Source organism: Bombina bombina, chromosome 4 (assembly GCF_027579735.1).
Source record: "Bombina bombina isolate aBomBom1 chromosome 4, aBomBom1.pri, whole genome shotgun sequence".
Classification (NCBI taxonomy): domain Eukaryota; kingdom Metazoa; phylum Chordata; class Amphibia; order Anura; family Bombinatoridae; genus Bombina; species Bombina bombina.
In genome coordinates this window covers 1,160,827,333-1,160,842,594 of record NC_069502.1, presented here as the reverse complement: position 1 = coordinate 1,160,842,594, position 15,262 = coordinate 1,160,827,333, and the positions used below count along the sequence as shown (strand labels likewise).

Sequence of the window (15,262 nt, the reverse complement as noted above, 5' to 3'; positions counted from 1 at the left end):
GTTTTACCGTAGTACTGGTATGTCCAGATAATCAGGATACTACAGTATGCACTCTTGGTTCTAATGCCACAAGTTGTTCTAACATAGTCTGGTTTCTGTGCAGTTAGTTCTCAAGTTCTAAAATGTCACCATATAAACCAGACATTCTCAAACTTGGCCCTCCAGAGGTTATGGAACTACATTTCCCATGATGCTCAGCCAGCATAGCTGGCTGAGCATCATGGGAAATTAGTTCCAAAACCTCTCGAGGGCCAAGTTTTGAGGATGTGTGGTATAAACTATAATAGGCTGCTGTAAGAGCTAATGCTAAGGGGAATGTATCCTGTACTTGGCTTCCATAAAAAAGAAAAGGAAACTGCTACATTTTTATTTTCATTTACCCTATTTGTGTAACTATTTTGTGTATATAGTTTACATGAATCTACAGATAATATAACTTGTACAATGGTGATCGGTTGGCACAGAATGTTAATTTATTTATTCCCACCTGTTCTTATGCTCTCTTCTTTATTTCAATGTCGGTAATCTTCACTAGGGAGGTTACTTAAAGGGTCAATAAAATTGTTTTCCTCTTTGTGTTTTATTTAACTGATTATATAAGTTGCATAGTATTCAATCTATGGGCAATATTTTATTTAGGTTTATTTTTGTATTTACAAAACCTGTTTGTGCTAATTGTAACATCAATTTATTGTTCTCAAGAACATGCCTATTTAAATGGGCTGAATATGCAGGAACAGCAGAGCTCATAGGCTATATCTATTTACAAAGCATCATTATTTCATCTCTCACTCGCTCACACTCTCACACACGCTAACTTAGATAATGAAAATTTGCATAAGTCATTTGGAAAACTTTTAAAGGGACATTAAACTGCTGGGTTACAACTACAGTAGGTCAGTTTCTACTCACCATGCTATTGGTTTCCCTCCTGTACTGGCAACTCCCTTTTTAAAGCTGTTTTTACTAATTTCAGGATCCAGCTGATAATAGGAAGAGTGCACTGTCACATATCTGCTTTTTGACCGCTGTACCTTTCACTTTAGTTTAGCTCACATAACAGAGAGCAGAAGTGTTACATTTGTTGGCTTCTCCAAACAAGCCAAGTTGAGTTTGGCCATTAAAACAGTTAAACTAGGTGTTAATGTATTCTGCAAGTTTTCACACTCTTGTATCTCAGCCCCTGGTGCCAACTATTGTCTTGTTGTTAAAGGACCAGTCAACACAGTAGATTTGCATAATCAACAAATGCAAGATAACAAGACAATGCAATAGCACTTAGTCTGAACTTCAAATGAGTAGCAGATTTTTTTTCTGACCATTTTGAAAGTTATGTCTTTTTCCACTCCCCCTGTACCATGTGACAGCCATCAGCCAATAACAAATGCATACACATACCATGTGACAGCCATCAGCCATTCACAAATGCATACACACTTATTCTTGCACATGCTCAGTAGGAGCTGGTGACTCAAAATGTTTAAATATAAAAAGACTGTGCACATTTTGTTAATGGAAGTAAATTAGAAAGTTGTTTAAAATGGCATGCTCTGTCTGAATAATGAAAGTTTACTTTTGATTGAGTGTCCCTTTAAGAAATATCCTTACTGTTTTGTGATCTGGTTAAACTCCTCATATATACTGGATGCTTTACTGCTATTCATCTAAAGTGTATTTTACCCCTAGGAGGAGGACGTAGTGAAGAAGCTTTCAGTGGGTGCTGGCACAAAATCAAAGCTTCCTAAACCAGTTCAAGAGCTCATTAAGATGATATTCGATGTAGAAAGTATGAAGAAAGCCATGGTGGAGTTTGAGGTATTTCTTCTCAGATTCTAATCAGCAGATCTAAAATATTTCACAAATGTAATGAGCCAAAAAAGTGTGTTCTCTGTTTAGTCGTTGATTAAAGTTTTGCTGTTCCCAAGCGTCTATCTAATATTAAAGTGCATGTAAATTTTAATAAAATATTATTAAAAACAGAGGCTTTTTCATTAATTAAACTTTACATTGCAGCATTTTTTTTAAATACTGTTTTCTTTAGGAATCCCAGACTGGCGATCCTTCGCCCGCAGCTCCTCTGTACTTAGCATATTGATGCGTGGCCTCACAAGCTAGATTCCTCGCGGTGCACGCCATGATTGGAGGAAGCCGGTGTCTTCATTGCGGTGCTAAGTACAGGGGGGCTGCGGGCAGAGGATCGCTGGTCTGGGTTTCCTAAAGAATAAAGTATTTAAAAAAATAAAATGCTGCAATGTAAAGTTTGATGAATGACAGTATCCCTGTTTTTATTAGTATTTTTAAAAACTGGGCACTCATTCATTCAACTTTACATTCACTTTAAGGAGCGGTGGGAAGTTTTTTACTTTTTCTTTTTTTTAAACAGATAGATCTTCAGAAAATGCCCTTGGGAAAACTGAGCAAACGTCAGATTCAGAGTGCCTACTCTCTGCTTAATGAAGTACAGCAGGTAAGAGAGAGGATCTAAATGTACCAGTTATTATCCTATTATTTATGTCATTTATTGGATGTATTTTTAAATTAAGCCCACGTCCGCTAATTGTAAAGTTAATGAATAAGTGCCCGGTATCTAAAAATACTCTTAAAAACAGGGGCACTTTAATTTATTACACTTTACAATGACAATCCTTTTTTAAAATACTTACCTTTGCTTTATGGAAAGCAGACTGGTGATCCTCCGCCCACATCTCCTGCTGTAGTTAGCACAGCGATGACGTATCCAGCTTCCTCCAATTGTTGCATGCCCCCTTTGGCGTCCAGTCCATGGGGTACATAACGATTGGTGGAAGCCGCATTCGTCATCAATCTGCTAACTACATCAGGAGCTGCGGACGGAGGATTGCCGGTCTGTTTTCCATAAAGCATAGGCAAGTGTATTAAAAAAAGAAGCTTCATTGTAAAGTTCAATGAATTTAAAGTGCCCCTGTTTTGAAGAGTATTTATTTTTAGATACCGGGCACTTATACATTAAACTTTACAATCACTTTTACTCTTTAATAATTCTGTGAATGATGGGGATTTTTGTTTATACATCTGTATGAACAGCAATTTAACGTTTTGAAATATTTATGTATAAAATGTACATATGTTAATTTCTTTTTTGCAAGTGTCTCAAACTGTGTTCTCCAGTAATTATGTTCAGCTCTGGACCATCTTCTGTCGCCAAAATAAGTCTAAATAAATCAGCTTAGGGCTGGGGGCACTCTGTCCACTTGTGCAGGGTTAGTCACTAACTGAAGATATTAATAAATACATAAACCAATGTTTACACTCACAATATTGCAGCAAAGAGTAAAAACATCTGATTCTATTGTTCTGTTAAATCTGTTTGCTTCATGTTTTTTTCATGCTCAAATGTTTGTAGATTTGATAGCAGGAATCTGGTGTGAACTTTGAACTGATCAGCTTGTGTCTTCCAGGCTGTGTCAGATGGAGGTGGTGAAGCCCGTTTACTTGATCTTTCCAATCGCTTCTATACGCTCATACCTCATGACTTTGGAATGAAAAAGCCACCACTGCTGGACAATTTAGACTATATCCAGGTATGTAACAAACCTCCTGGGTTTCTCTGATTTGTTATTATTTAGAGTGAATGTAAATTTTAATGAATAAGTGCCGTTTTTTTAAAAAAATACTATTAAAAACAGGGGCACTTTCATTCAACTTTACATAGAAGCATTTTTTTTAAAATACCTTTCTTTAGGAAAACCAGATCCTCTGCCCGCAGCTCCTCTATACTTATTATAGCAATGACAATACCAGCTTCCTCCAATCGTTGCGTACACCCCAAGGCATCCAGCCCCTGAGGCCACGCAACGATTGGAGGAAGCCTGATTCGTCATCGAGACCCTAAATACAGCAGGAGAAGCGGACGGAGAATCGCCAAGTATTTAAAAATAAAAAAAACGCAAAAATGTAAAGTTTAATGAATGAAAGTGCCCCTGTTTTTAATAGTGTTTTAAAAACCGGTCACTTGTTCATTAACCCCTTAGTGACCAGAGTACATTCTTTCATGTAATTGACAAGAGTCCATGAGCTAGTGACGTATGGGATATACAATCCTACCAGGAGGGGCAAAGTTTCCCAAACCTCAAAATGCCTATAAATACACCCCTCACCACACCCACAATTCAGTTTTACAAACTTTGCCTCCTATGAAGTAAGTTTGTGCTAAGATTTCTACGTTGACATGCGCTTCTCAGCATTTTGAAGCCCGATTCCTCTCAGAGTACAGCGAATGTCAGAGGGACGTGAAGGGAGTATATAACTTACGAATAAGATGATTTCCCTAACGGGGGTCTATTTCATAGGTTCTCTGTTATCGGTCGTAGAGATTCATCTTCTACTTCCATTTTTTGCAGGACGTACCCCATAGGTTGTTGGTCGTTAAGGGGTTAAACTTTACATTCACTTTAAACATTCTATCCTTTCTCATATGGATAAATTGTACCTAATTGTACAGATACCTGTGCTGCAGCTTTACTTTTTTTCTGGATTACAGGCAAAGGTACAGATGCTGGATAATCTCCTTGATATTGAAGTTGCTTACAGTCTCCTCAGAGGTGGAACAGATGATGGACAGAAGGATCCCATAGATGTCAAGTATGAAAAAATCAAGACTGACATTAAGGTAAACTAAACATCATCTGTTCAGTTAACTCCTTGGCTACCAGAGATGACTTCTTCTATATGTTCTGGTATTCAAGGGGTTAAAAGGAAAGTTATTACCAGGGTACATAACTCCAGTATTTAAGTAAACTGCTATGTAAATAAACGTTTGGAATTTGTTCGATTTTTAAGTTGTCAAAAATGGATCTGCTGAATCAAAAACAGCAGCTGCAAACAATATTCTTGCGCTATTATTTTTTTGATAGTTTAGCTAAACAATACATCGGTGTCTACTCAGATTTAGGTCCCAATGATTAAAAATTCAATGGCATGAAAAGAACTTGCACACAATCTTCGGTTGTGTTTTTTTATTTTTTTTAGTAAATACCTTTAAATTGTAATGTAGGTGCCTCTCCCTTACATCCAGAAACCTGCATAGCAAGATAAACAACCCTTAACTTTTTGTTGCGTACCAGAGAATCATCCTGCAACTGGTCCCATATATATAAGCTTGTAAGAACTTAAGTACATAAAACATTTAAATATTCAGTTTGTTAGAGGGAAAAAAATGTCTGCCAAGCTCTGTCCACCTATTGCTTGTATATTTTGGAAGTTTAAGTTTCTCCAATCACTATTGACTGATGAATACGTTTTCCTACTTGTACACGCTGATTTGTGCATGTGGAATTTTAAATAACAAGCTGAAAAATATTAAGTGTGCACTGCTAAACTGTCATACAGAGAAAACCACTAACTGGGCAAGAAGAAATCTGTGGGCGTAGTTTGGCGGACATTTTTGACTGCTAATAAACAATTATTTAAAAGTTTCATGTACTTCATAAAAAGTTTTCTTTCCTAAGGCATGGGGAGCCAACGATTCATTCCAATTACTAGTGGGATATTCAACTCCTGGCCAGCAGGAAGAGGCAAAGGGCTCCCCAGCAGAGCTGTTAAGTGTCACTTCCCTTACCCATAACCCCCAATCAATCTTTGCCTCTGTGATCGGGAGGATGGCGAAGATGAGTGTCTGAGAAGATTTAATGGTTACTTTTCCCTGCAAGCAAGGATTTCGGGCTATGCTGTGTCCATGTCAGTCTCTTTAGTAAGAGTAATGGTAGCTTTTAGCAGTTAGAAGGCGGCGAGGTGGTCCTTGCTTTATTTCTAACAACAAATGCTACCCCTTTATAGATATCTGTTCCCTGCCTGACAGCAACTTCTACAGGTAAATGCTTTCCCTTCTAGGTTAGAAGGTGCCAGCACTCTAAGTGTTAATCAAGAAATTCTGTGGATATAATTCAGGGGAAATGTATGTCTATATAAGGACATATTCATTAAATAAAGGGCAGATTTTGAGGGCACTGCAGAGATTTTATGACGCTGACAGAAAATAGTCTTAAAGTGTAACGTTGTGTTATATGTTTGACTGGGATCTGTTATAATTGGGACGATTATAAATTCCTCCAGTACAGTTATGAGAGGTATCTATTAAGTTCAGTGGTTTTTAAACTTTTAATGGGAGTATATTTAAAATGATTTGCACACTACTGATACAATCTTTTCTACTATATCTGTGTGGAGACGATTAGGGGAGTTATTTCTTTAAGACACAATGAGTCCACGGATCATCTTAATTACTAATGGGATATTCACCTCCTGGTCAGCAGGAGGAGGCAAAGAGCACCACATCAGAGCTGTTCAATAGCTCCTCCCTTCCCTCCCACTCCAGTCATTCTCTTTGCCTACGTTACAACCTGCTGCGTGCATTGCGACAGTCACTAGCACAGCAGCATATTGGTTTGATGCTTTGTCCGAGTCTCTCAGGACTGAGACTTCTTTGGAGGAGATCCAAGACAGGATAAAAGCTCTGAAGCTAGCTAATGCTTTTATTACGGACGCTTCTCTTCAGATTGTCAAACTGGCAGCTAAGAGTTCGGGTTTCTCTATCCTAGCCTGCAGAGCCTTATGGTTAAAACCTTGGTCTGCGGACGTGTCATCTAAATCTAAGCTTTTAGCGATTCCTTATAAGGGGAAGACCTTGTTTGGACCTGGTCTGACGGAAATTATTTCTGATATCACGGGTGGTAAGGGTCATCTCCTTCCTCAGGATAAGAGAAACAAGCAAAAGGGATGACAGAGTTATTTTCGTTCCTTTCGAAAATTTCAAGGGAAATTCTTCCTCTTCCTCCTCTAAGCAGGAGCAATCTAAGCCTACATGGAGACCCAACCAGTTTTGGAACAAAGGTAAACAATCCAAGAAGCCTGCTATTGAATCCAAAACAGCATTTAGGGCATGCCCCCGATCCGCGACCGGATCTGGTGGGGGGCAGATTTTCCTTCTTCGTTCAGGCTTGGGTTTGGGACGTTTAGGATCCCTGGGCAATAGAAATAGTGTCTCAGGGATACAAATTGGAGTTCAAAAGTTTTCCTCCCAGAGGCAGGTTTCTTCTTTCAAGATTATCTTAAGACCAGACAAAAAGAGAGGCGTTCTTACATTGTGTATGAGACCTCGTTGCCCTGGGAGTGATTGTTCCCGTCTCAGTACAGTAACAGGGTCAGGGTTTTTATTCCAATCTGTTCGTGGTTTCCAAAAAGGAGGGAACCTTCAGACCAATTTTAGACCTAAAGAGTCTAAGCAAATTTCTCAGAATGCCATCCTTTAAGATGGAAACTATTAGTTCCATTCTTCCCTTAATCCAGGAGGGTCACTTCATGACAACTGTGGATTTAAAGGACGCATACCTACATGTTCCTATTCACAGGGATCATCACAAGTTCCTAAGATTTGCCTTTCAGGACAAACACTTCCAATGCGTGTCTCTTCCTTTCGGCCTGGCCACTGCTCCCAGAATCTTCACAAAGATTCTGGGGTCTCTGTTGGCGGTACTTCGGTCAAGGGGCATGGGGTGGCGCCTTATCTGGACGATATTCTAGTACAGGCGCCATCGTTTCAACTAGCAAGATCCCACACGGACATAGTGTTATCTTTCCTGAGAACTCACGGGTGGAAGGTAAATTTGGGAGAGTGTTCCCTAGTCCTATGTACAAGAGTAATTTTCTTGGGCACCGTTATAGACTCATTATCCATGAAGATTTTTCTGACAGAAGTCAGGAAATCAAAGATTATAGATACTTGCTGAGTTCTTCAGTCCACTCCTCGGCCGTCAGTGGCTCAGTGCATGGAGCTAATAGGGCTGATGGTGGCGGCAATGGACATCATCCCGTTTGCTCGTTTCCATCTCAGATCTCTGCAGTTAAGCATGCTCAGGCAATGAAATGGAGATTATGCAGACTTGTCTCCTCAATTAACTCTGGAACAGGAGGCAAGGGACTCTCTTCAATGGTGGTTGTCTCTGGATCATTTCTCCCAGGGAACCTGCTTTCGCAGACCATCTTGGGTGATTGTGACAACAGATGCCAGCCTTCTGGGGCTCCCTAAAGGCTCAGGGAGTTTGGACTCGTCAGTCTGTTCTCCCCATAAACATTCTGGAACTGAGAGCGATCTACAATGCTCTTCTGGCCTGGCCTCAGTTAACCACGGTCCAGTTTATCATGTTCCAGTCGGACAACATAACTTCAGTGGCTTACATCAATCATCAGGGAGGAACGAGGAGTTCCTTAGCGATGAAGGAGTTATCCAAGATAATTCAGTGGGCGGAGGCCCATTCTTGCTGTCTGTCGGTGATTCACATCCCAGGGGTGGACAACTGGGAGGCGGACTTCCTGAGCAGGCAGACATTTCATCCGGGGGAGTGGGAACTCCATCCGGAAGTGTTCTCCGACCTGATTCTCAAGTGGGGTCAGCTGGAGTTAGATCTCATGGCAACTCGTCAGAATGCCAAGCTCCCGAGATACGGGTCGAGGTCCAGGGACCCCAGGCAGCACTGATATATGCTCTGGCGGCCCCTTGGACCTTCAGTCTAGTATACCTATTTCCTCCGTTTGCTCTTCTTCCTCGGGTAATTGCTCGAATCAAGCAGGAGAGGGCTTCGGTGATTCTCATAGCACCGGCCTGGCCTCGCAGGATTTGGTATGCGGATCTGGTGGAGATGGCATCTCTGCCACCTTGGAGACTCCCGTTGAGGAAGGACCTTCTGATTCAGGGACCCTTTCTTCACCCAAATCTAGTCTCTCTGAAGCTGACTGCTTGGAGATTGAACGCTTAATTTTATCCAAGCGAGGGTTTTCTGAATCGGTCATAGAGACTATAATTCTGGCTCGTAAGCCAGTAACTAGGAGGATTTACCATAAAATTTGGCGTAAATATCTTCATTAGTGTGAATCCAAGGGCTACTCATGGAGTAGAGTTAGAATTTCAAGAATTTTGTCTCTTCTCCAAGAGGGTTTGGAGAAAGGTTTATCGACGAGTTCCCTAAAGGGTCAAATCTCTGCCTTATCTATTTTGTTACACAAACGTCTGGCAGATGTTCCAGATGTACAATCCTTTTGTCAGGCCTTGGTCAGGATCAGGCCTGTGTTCAAACCAGTTACTCCTCCATGGAGTCTTAATTTAGTTCTCAAAGTTCTTCAAGGGGCACCGTTTGATCCTATACATTCCTTAGATATTAAGTTTTATTTCTTGTTGCTATTTCTTAGGCTTGTAGACTGTCCGCTCTCGGCATTGCAGTACGAATCTCTTTACCTTATTTTCCATTCAGATAAGGTAGTTTTACGTACTAAATTAGGATTTCTTCCTAAGGTTGTGTCTGATCGGAACATTAATCAGGAGATTGTTGTTCCTTCTTTGTGTCCTAATCCTTCCTCTCAGAAAAAACATCTTCTGCACAATTTAGACGTGGTCCGTGCTTTAAAGTTTTACTTACAGGCGACTAAGGACTTTCGTCAGTCTTCTTCTTTGTTTGTGATTTTTTCTGGAAAACATAAGGGACAGAAAGCTACTTCTCTTTCTTTTTGGCTGAAGAGTATCATACGTTTCGCAATTGAGACTGCTGGACAGCAATCTCCCGAGAGGGTTACGGCTCATTCCACGAGGGCTGTTGCTTCCTCATGGGCATTCAAAAATGAAGCTTCTGTGGAACAGATTTGCAAGGCTGCAACTTGGTCCTCTCTTCACACTTTTTCAAAATGTTACAAATTTGACACTTTTGCCTCGGCTGAGGCTGCTTTTGGGAGAAAGGTTCTTCAGGCAGTGGTGCCTTCTGTTTAGGTTCCCTGTCTTGTTCCTCCCGTATCATCTGTGTACTCTAGCTTGGGTATTGGATCCCATTAGTAATTGAGATGACCCGTGGACTCATGTCTTTAAAAAGAAAATTTATGCTTACCTGATAAAAAAAAATTTTTGGACACAATGAGTCCTCTGCCCGCCCTGTTCTTGTAAGACAGGTTTTGGGTTATAGTAAACTTCAGACACCCCTGCACCTTTCCTTTCTCTTCCTAACTTCGGTCGAATGACTGGAGTGGGAGGGAATGGAGGAGCTATTTAACAGCTCTGCTGTGGTGCTCTTTGCCTCCTCCTGCTGTCCAGGAGGTGAATATCCCATTGGTAATTAAGATGATCCGTGCACTCATCGTGTCAAAAAAGATATACATTTATCAGGTAAGCATAATTTTTTTTCTTTTTGCGCCGTTTTACATTGGTGGCGCAGTTTCATTTTAGTTATGGTCATGTGACCATTTTTCTCTGCGCTTCCTCTATACGGCTTCTGTGTCAGACCGGAGTTTTGCAGCGGTGGTTATTACGATCTCCTGTTCATCTGCAGCTAGAAGAGAGATCAAGTTTTTGTTAGTGGGACTTTCTCTGCTGGTCTAAAGGTGTAGTAATCCCTCAGCAGAGGTGAGGTTTAAGGTGCTAGTTTTTCTTTACTTTAATTTTGGTTTTCCAATTTTAAGTTCCATAGCTAATAGTAGAGCCTTAGTGGGAACCTAAGACCTTTTGTTTTCGTTTTCTTGCAGACTTCAATTTTCCTTTTTGTTATGGACACCAGTGAAAATTTAATTTTGTCAGTTGCCAAATGTTTATTTTGTTTGGAGGCTCAGGTTGTTCCTCTTGTTTAAATAAGACTTTATTATTTAAAGATAAGATTTCTCCCTCAGATACTTCTGTCTCTAAGGATAATGTTGTCCTAGCTATGCCTTAGCTTTCCCCTCAAACGTCCCAAGCTTTAACAGTTTCTCATGCAGTGCCCTGCAGTTCCTCTCAACAACCTCTTGAGGGTGTTTATTTACCTGGGGATTTTGCTGTGCAGATAAAGTCTGCAGTTTCTGCGGCTTTATCAGCCTTTCCTGTTACTGGTAAGCGTAAGAGGAAATCTAAACATATTTCTGTTGGTAGGGGTTCTGAATTGTCTGATGAAGAATATAAAAAGAAATTCCTGAGGAGGAAAAAACTTAAGAGGATGCGCTTGGAGCACAGGTTATCAAAGTGGGACCTACCACTTTATGATTGGGTTTGTACCCGTATGCATAAATAAAAAAAAAAAAAAAAAAAAAAAAAAAAACGTGGGTGCTACTTTCTAGACGCGTACTGACTGCTGGAATTTGAATGTCAGCCTGCTTTATCGCACCTTATTCATTTAAGGTGCCACTTTCCTTGTGAGTAGTTTTTTGCACATCACTTTTATATTTGTTGTTTGAACGATTCACACTATGTTGGCGCCCCTTGTTTATCTTCCTGTCTGATGAAGAGGATACCTCAGTAGCTTCTGAGGGCGAGATCTCAGACTCTGACTCTATAGTGGAAAATTCTACAGATTCAGAGGAGGTTCATTTTAGATTTAAGCTAGAACACCTCCGGTTACTTTTGAAGGAGGTCCTTGCTACTTTGGAAGACGCCGACTCTTCTGTCGCTGAGAATCCAAAAAAGTCTAGTAAACTTAATAGAGTTTATGATGTTTCTTCTTCTGTGGAAGTTTTTCCAGTTCCAAGACCGTATGTCGGAAATTATAGATCAGGAATGGGATAAGCCAGGGATTCCTTTTTTCCCGTCCCCTGTTTTTTTTCTTCCTGTGGCTGACTCTATACGTGACTCGTGGCGTGCAGTGCCCAAGGTAGAGGGAGCTATCTCTACTCTACTCTAGCCAAGAGAACTACTATTCCTATTGAGGATAGTTGCCTTTTCCAGTATCCCATGGATAAGAAGCTAGAGGCTTACACTGAACCCAAATTTTTTCTTTTGTGATTCAGATAGCGCATGCCATTTTAAGAAACTTTCTAATTTACTCCTATTATCAATTTTTCTACGTTCTCTTGCTATCTTTATTTGAAAAAGAAGGCATCTAAGCTTTTTTTTTTGGGTTCAGAACTCTGGACAGCACCTTTTTATTGGTGGATGAATTTATCCACCAATCGGCAAGGACAACCCAGGTTATTCACCAAAAATGGGCCGGCATCTAAACTTACATTCTTGCATTTCAAGTAAAGATACCAAGAGAATGAAGAAAATTTGATAATAGGAGTAAATTAGAAAGTTGCTTAAAATGTCATGCTCTATCTGAATCACGAAAGAAAAAAATTGGGTTCAGTGTCCCTTTAAGAAAGATGTATATTCATCAGGGCTTACAGTGGCAACCAGTTGCAAGTATTGCCATGGTTGTGGGGGCAATATCTTATTGGTGCAATGCCTTGTCTGATCTGATTTCGGAAGAGACGAGATACAGGATAGGATCAAGGCTCTTAAGTTGGCCAATACTTTTATTTGTGATGCCAACATGCAGGTGGTTAGACTGGGAGCCAAGATTTCTAGTCTTGTTCTAGCTTGCAGAGCTCTGTAGTTAAAATCTTGGTTTGCTGATGTAACATCCAAGTCTAAACTTCTTTATTTACCTTATAAGGGCAAGACTTTATTTGGTCCTGGTCTGGCTGAGATCATTTATGAAATTACGGGTGGAAAAGGATCTTTCCTACCTCGGGACAAGAAGAATAGACCTAAGGGTTGTCAGAATTCTAATTTCCGTTACTTTCATAACTTCAAAGGGCAGGAACCTTCCTCCTCTTCCAAACCAGAGCAATTCAGGACCTCATGGAGGTTCAGTCAGCCTTGAAATAAGGGGAAGCAAACCAAGAAGCTTCCCACTGAATCTAAATCAGCATGAAGGGACCGCCCCCGATCCAGTCTTGGATCAACTGGGGGGCAGGCTTTCCTTTTTTTGGCAGGCTTGGATATGCGATGTCCCAGATCCTTGGGCCGTGGACATTGTATCCCTGGGTTACAGAATAGTAAAAAAGTGCCCAGCCCCCCCCCCCCCCCCCCCCCCCCGAGCAAATTTATCCTGTCAAGGATATCTGCAAACCAGGTAAAGAGAGAGGCCTTCTTAAATTGCGTAAAGGACCTATCTTCCCTGGGAGTGATTGTTCCAGTTCCCTTAGAGGAACAGGGTCAAGGATTCTATTCAAATCTTTTTGTTATCCCCAAAAAGGAGGGAACTTTCCGTCCCATCCTAGACCTAAAGTATCTCAACATATTCCTCGGGGTTCTGTCATTCAAAATGGAAACTATTTGTTCCATTCTTCCCTTAGTCTAAGAGGGTCAGTTCATGACGGCCATAGATCTGAAGGACGAGTATCTTCATGTTCCTATTCACAGGGAACATTTTCAGTTTCTGAGGTTTACATTTCTGGACAAACATTTCCATTTTGTTGTTGTTCCTTTTTGCCTTGCTACGGCTCCCAGAATTTTCACAAAGGTTCTGGGAGCCTTCTTCGCTGTGGTCAGATCTCGAGAAAGGGTGTGTTTCTTGGGAACAATTATAGATTCTCTATCCATGAAAAGATTTGACAGATGTCAGAAAATCCAAACTTCTTTCCTTTCACTTCAGGCTTCTATCCATCCATCAGTGGCTCAATGCATGGAGATGATTGGTCAGTGCATGCTCAATCAATGGAAAGGAGACTACTTGGATCTCTCGCAGAGGATAGACCTGGACTTCCTAACAAGGGACACTCTCGTTGTGGATTTCACAGGGCCATCTGTCTCTGGGTACATGCTTCCTGGGTGATTGTGGTCACGGACGCCAGCCTGTTAGGCTGGGGAGCATTTTGTGGTTCCTTCAAAGTTCAGGGCCTTTGGACTCGGTAGGAGTCCTCTCTTCCCATAAATATCTTGGAGTTGAGAGCAATTTTCAATACCTTGACAACTTCCTCAGCTAGCCTTGGTCCGGTCTTTTGCACAAACGTCTGGCAGATCTGCCAGATGTCCAATCTTTTGTTCAGGCCCTGATCAGAATAAGGCCTGTGTTTAAACCTGTTGCTCCTCCTTGGAGCCTTAATCTTGTTCTTAAAGTTTTGCAGCAGGCTCCGTTTGAGCCGATGCATTCTATTGATATTAAATTATTATTTTGGAAGGTTTTGTTTCTTCTTGCTTTTTCTTCTGCTCGCAGAGTTTCTGAGCTTTCCGCTCTGCAGTGTGATTCCCTTACCTTTTTTTTCATGCGGCTAAAGCGGTCCTATGTACTAAGCTGGGATTTCTTCTTCCTAAGGTAGTGTCGGATAGCAATATTAAAGACCAGTCAACACAGTAGATTTGCATAATCAACAAATTCAAGATAACAAGACAATGCAATAGCACTTAGTCTGAACTTCAAATGAAAATTTGATTTTTATTCTGACAATTTTAAAAGTTGTCTTTCCACTCCCCCTGTACCATGTGACAGCCATCAGCCAATCACAAATGCATACACGTACCATGTGACAGCCATCAGCCAATCACAGATGCATATACGCTTATTCTGTGAATTCTTGCACATGCTCAGTAGGAGCTAGTGACTCAAAAAGTTAAAATATAAAGAGACTATGCACTTTTTTAATTTTTAATGGAAGTAAATTGGAAAGTTGTTTAAAATTGCATGCTCTATCTAAATGAGTTTAATTTTGACTTGAGTGCCCCTTTAATAAGGAAATTGTTGTTCCTTCTTTCTGTCCCAATCCTTCTTCCCAGAAGGAACGTCTTGTGCATAACTTGGATGTTGTGCATACTCTAAAATTTTACCTTAAAGCAACTAAAGATTTTCGGCAATCTTCTGCCCTGTTCATTATTTTCCCTGGTAAGTGTAGAGGTCAGAAGGCCACTTCTACTACTCTTTCTCTGTGGTTGAGATGTGTTATCCGGTTAGCCTATGAGACAGCTGGACAACAGCCTTCTGCGAGAATTACGGCTCATTCCACCAGGGCTGTCTCCTCTTCTTAGGCTTTCAAAAATGAAGCTTCTGTAGAGCAAATTTGCAAGGCGGCAACATTGTCCTCTGCATACCTTTTACCAAATTCTACAAATTTGTTACTTTTGCCTCAGCTGAGGCTTCCTTTAGGAGAAAAGTTATTAAAGCTGTAGTGCCTTCTGTTTAGGTCTGCCTGTCTTCTCCCTCCCTTTTATTCTGTGTTCTCTAGCTTGGGTATTGGTTCCCACTAGTAATTGGAATGAATTGTGGACTCTCCATACCTCATGAAAGAAAACAAAATTAAAGGGACACTGAACCCAAATGTTTTCTTTCGTGATTCAGATAGAGCATGGAATTTTAAGAAACTTTCTAATTTACTCCTATTATCAATTTTATTTTTATTCTCTTGGTATCTTTATTTGAAATGCAAGAATGTAAGTTTAGATGGCGGTCCTTTTTTGGTGAACAACCTGGGTTGTCCTTGCTGATTAGTGGATAAATTCATCCACCTATAAAAAAAGTGCTGTCCA

At 40.7% G+C, this 15,262-nt stretch overlaps 1 protein-coding gene across 1 annotated transcript in view; it reads left to right on the top strand.

The window, feature by feature from the left end:
- Positions 1-15,262, top strand: part of PARP1 (poly(ADP-ribose) polymerase 1) — a 161,093-nt gene that overhangs the window by 96,438 nt on the left and 49,393 nt on the right. Inside the window, exons 14-17 of the mRNA XM_053712623.1 lie at positions 1,687-1,815; positions 2,384-2,467; positions 3,438-3,560; positions 4,520-4,648. Coding sequence (XP_053568598.1) covers positions 1,687-1,815; positions 2,384-2,467; positions 3,438-3,560; positions 4,520-4,648 — 465 coding nt within the window. The remainder of the gene's footprint in view (positions 1-1,686; positions 1,816-2,383; positions 2,468-3,437; positions 3,561-4,519; positions 4,649-15,262) is intronic.